A 3,221-nucleotide genomic window follows, 5' to 3' on the forward strand; every position below is an offset into this window, starting at 1 on the left:
CCTGTCCATTAATCCACTGGTTGTTCAACTGCAACAACACGCTGATTACTAGTAAACTGCCGATATGCGCGAATCATGTAAAGTTGAACAACGCGACCTAAAACAACCATCTTTATTGGCTAACTCTAACCCCAAAGTGGGGACCGTCAGCTAGGGTAAGGCTAGCGCGAATCATCTAGATATCATAACCTCTTCGTTGCTAAAGGCATTCATTCTACTAGAGCTCTTGTGAAATATATTCATTCTACTAGAGATCTTGTGAAATATATTTCGCTAGATCTTTAGTGAAATACGACTTTAAAGAATATCTCTTAAAATATTCATGCAAGCTCCAACGGAATACCCGTCTATGAATCTGAAATAGAAGCCGCCACTCACCATTATACATACAGCCTATGCGTCTGCCTCTGGAGACAGTATATTAATACTCACTAGTTTATATACGGCTGATGTATCTGTCTCCAGGAACTGAAACCAGCACAGCTATTTTACATAGACTTCATGCATCTGTCTTCGGATATAGGTATTAGCACTTACTGTTTATATACAGCTAATGCATGTGTTCCAGAGTGAAATAATAATGCGAATAGGTTAGATAGTATATTTTTCACCCCTTAAGTAAAATAAATTATTCTGTTGAAACATCAAAGCCTGTTTTAATAGATGCTGTAATAGTACCCGTCCATTTGCCTCTTCTGCCATCAGTGTGGGAATCTGGGTCGGTGTATACTATATCCTCCTCGCCATTATACTCATAGAACTTCCCATGATCAGCCACAGTCTCTTTTCTACCGTTATAACTTATGAAAGCTGTTCCAGGGCGGTCAACGACTGCTTCGATAAGTTTTTGTCTGGCCATTTCAGCGGCGACTAGCTTTGTGTCTTCCCACCGAGGCTCGCCAGCGTCATGGCTCCCTCGAGCAGATGCTCGGAAATATTTAACCTCAGGCATTTTAATGTCTCTTCTTATTTTAAAGGGAGATGATGTAATTATAATTAATATTAATAGGTAGGATTTTGTATTATATAGATAATGCCTCTTAATAATAGTAAGAGAAGTCTGGTAGAGAGGGAAGTTGGTAATTTATAAGTCCAGTAGCTACTTTGTATTACAATATATATCCCTATAAGTAGATTCAGCCGCAGTCTAAAGTCTTAGGCTGGAAAATGCTGTTAAATGGTAAGTTCCAGTCTCAGCCACAATAACACTATATAGTGATAGTTAACTTAATTTAAGTGTCGAGAGCGACGGCGGGGCCACCATCCTAGCTCATGCTCAGGACCTTAAATTTCCTAAAGCTTGTATGAAGTTTGTTTGTTCTTATTTATTCTCTTTACATTATATTTAGGTGGTCTAAGACGTTCAGAATAATATACTCGTTAGTCTTTATAATGTAGTACGTTTCGTATTTCACAGTTAACACTCACTCTGGTCCTTTTCCAAAGTACCCTGCATTATACTTCATACCGGAAAGAGAAACAGCCTCTCAAATATAGCTCCTTAAGCTATGTTATCTGGCCCGTCCAGCAGTCACTGCAGAAGTAGAGAAAACCCCAGAGGACACTGGAATACAAATGGGTCCTTATTAAGGCCACCCTTTTCGCCATGGTTATAGTTCATTAGAGAGATGGGAAATAGCTGATATCTGTTTCAAGCGGATCAATTCTTCCGGAGCAATCAGTTTCTATATTCAAATTTTCGCGAAAAAAGACAATAAAATTTACGCTGTAAACATAAGTGGGATTTAGCCTAGGTCCACTCTACCTCCGATGCCTGTGAAAAGGCGCCACGATCAGGAGAACGCGCGCAATAAGCTCCCCATAGCTCCGCTATATAGACAGAAAATTTAAGTTGGATCACTTTAGTACAGATAGCTAAGGCATAGAAACGTTAAACTTTAAGTTAAAACAGGTAGAGTTCTTCGCCGAGGTCAATGGTGATAGCATCAACTGGACACCTCCGATCGGTCTCAATATTACCGTCTATATCGTACACCTCAGCTGCGAGTGGATGAGAGAGACACAAGCCACAAATTGTGATGTGAGGTCTCTTATGTACCTACTATTAGCTCAAAGTTCCGCCCAGCATTCCTGCCGCTCGAAGACCAAAATGAGGACCATCAAAGTAAGATCTAGCGGGTGGTTTTGGTTAAACGCATTCCTCCACTCGGTTGTGTTCGGGGAAATGGCAATCTGAAAAGTCATTAAATAGCCGATGAATGACCATTAACCTAACTTCTCTACTTTGAGAGATTGGGAGTTCATTATATAACTTCCACTGGTCTCATCGTTAGTTATATTGCCACCTCAGCTGCCCCAAATGGCCAGTATCATGGCGTCCAACTTAGTCCCCAACTACGAGGTCAAGGTCCTTCTCGAACCCTCCGAAGTACTTGAAGCAAATAACAATCTCAAAGATGCGGTTTTATCGGCGTTCTCCATGCCGTCGAGCACTAAGAAAATGAACATCCAATTCGTAGACAACACGAAACAAGACCTCTACACCAACGGCTGGAGCCTTCGCATCCGCAAGACGGAAGGCGAAGACAAGTTTGAGTTAACGTATAAGAAGCGCTATGAGATTAGCGACGGAGGCTCTAGTACTACTAGAGGCAATATTGATGCAGCGCTGGAGATGGCCCGGCAAGAGGGTTTTGACTCAACGACTACCTTCGAAGCGCAAGTTGAAGTTGGCTACCGGAAGCAGACGCTCTCCATCAGCTATGATACGGAAGTTTCCGACATGGGGTCCGTAGGAACGTACCTTCCCCTTGCGGAAGACTCGAGCAAGCTCCTCGTTGACAAAGCACCTAAAGAATTTACGAATTGGTTAGCCGACAACTGGAGTACCAACCAACTCGCCGGCTCAGTCGTTTACGGGCCGGTACTCGCAAAGCGGTCTAAATCTACCTGGAATCAGTTGAAGCTTTTTATTGAAGTGTGGCTGATTCGGAAGAGCAAAACGGACGCGAGCCTTGAACCAATTGTGGAGGCATCGTTTAAGACAGCTGACATAAAGAAGGCGATGGAGGGTCGCGACAAGCTCGTGGAGTTTTTGCAAAATAGAGATAGGAGCTGGTTCCTGGCTGAAGATTTCTTAAAGACAAAGCTTATTATAGAACGTTATGGAGAAACTACGGCCTAAGCGTCTACTATAACTATAAAGTAATATATGAGTGGTGTAATTATTTACTATTACAGCCATGTCAGACTTAAGGGGA

The 3,221-nt window shown here is 42.3% G+C and overlaps 1 protein-coding gene across 1 annotated transcript; it reads left to right on the forward strand.

Annotated features, from left to right (window-relative positions):
- Positions 1–2,320: 2,320 nt before the first annotated feature.
- On the forward strand, positions 2,321–3,145 carry TGAM01_v211168 (hypothetical protein; the record flags this gene model as incomplete). Its single annotated transcript, XM_018811090.1, has 1 exon — positions 2,321–3,145. One exon carries the CDS (start codon positions 2,321–2,323, stop codon positions 3,143–3,145), a length of 825 nt encoding a protein of 274 aa, XP_018655697.1.
- Between the last annotated feature and the right edge of the window lie 76 nt (positions 3,146–3,221).

The sequence above is a fragment of the Trichoderma gamsii genome (genome assembly GCF_001481775.2).
Source record: "Trichoderma gamsii strain T6085 chromosome Unknown Scaffold_141.2, whole genome shotgun sequence".
Taxonomy (NCBI): domain Eukaryota; kingdom Fungi; phylum Ascomycota; class Sordariomycetes; order Hypocreales; family Hypocreaceae; genus Trichoderma; species Trichoderma gamsii.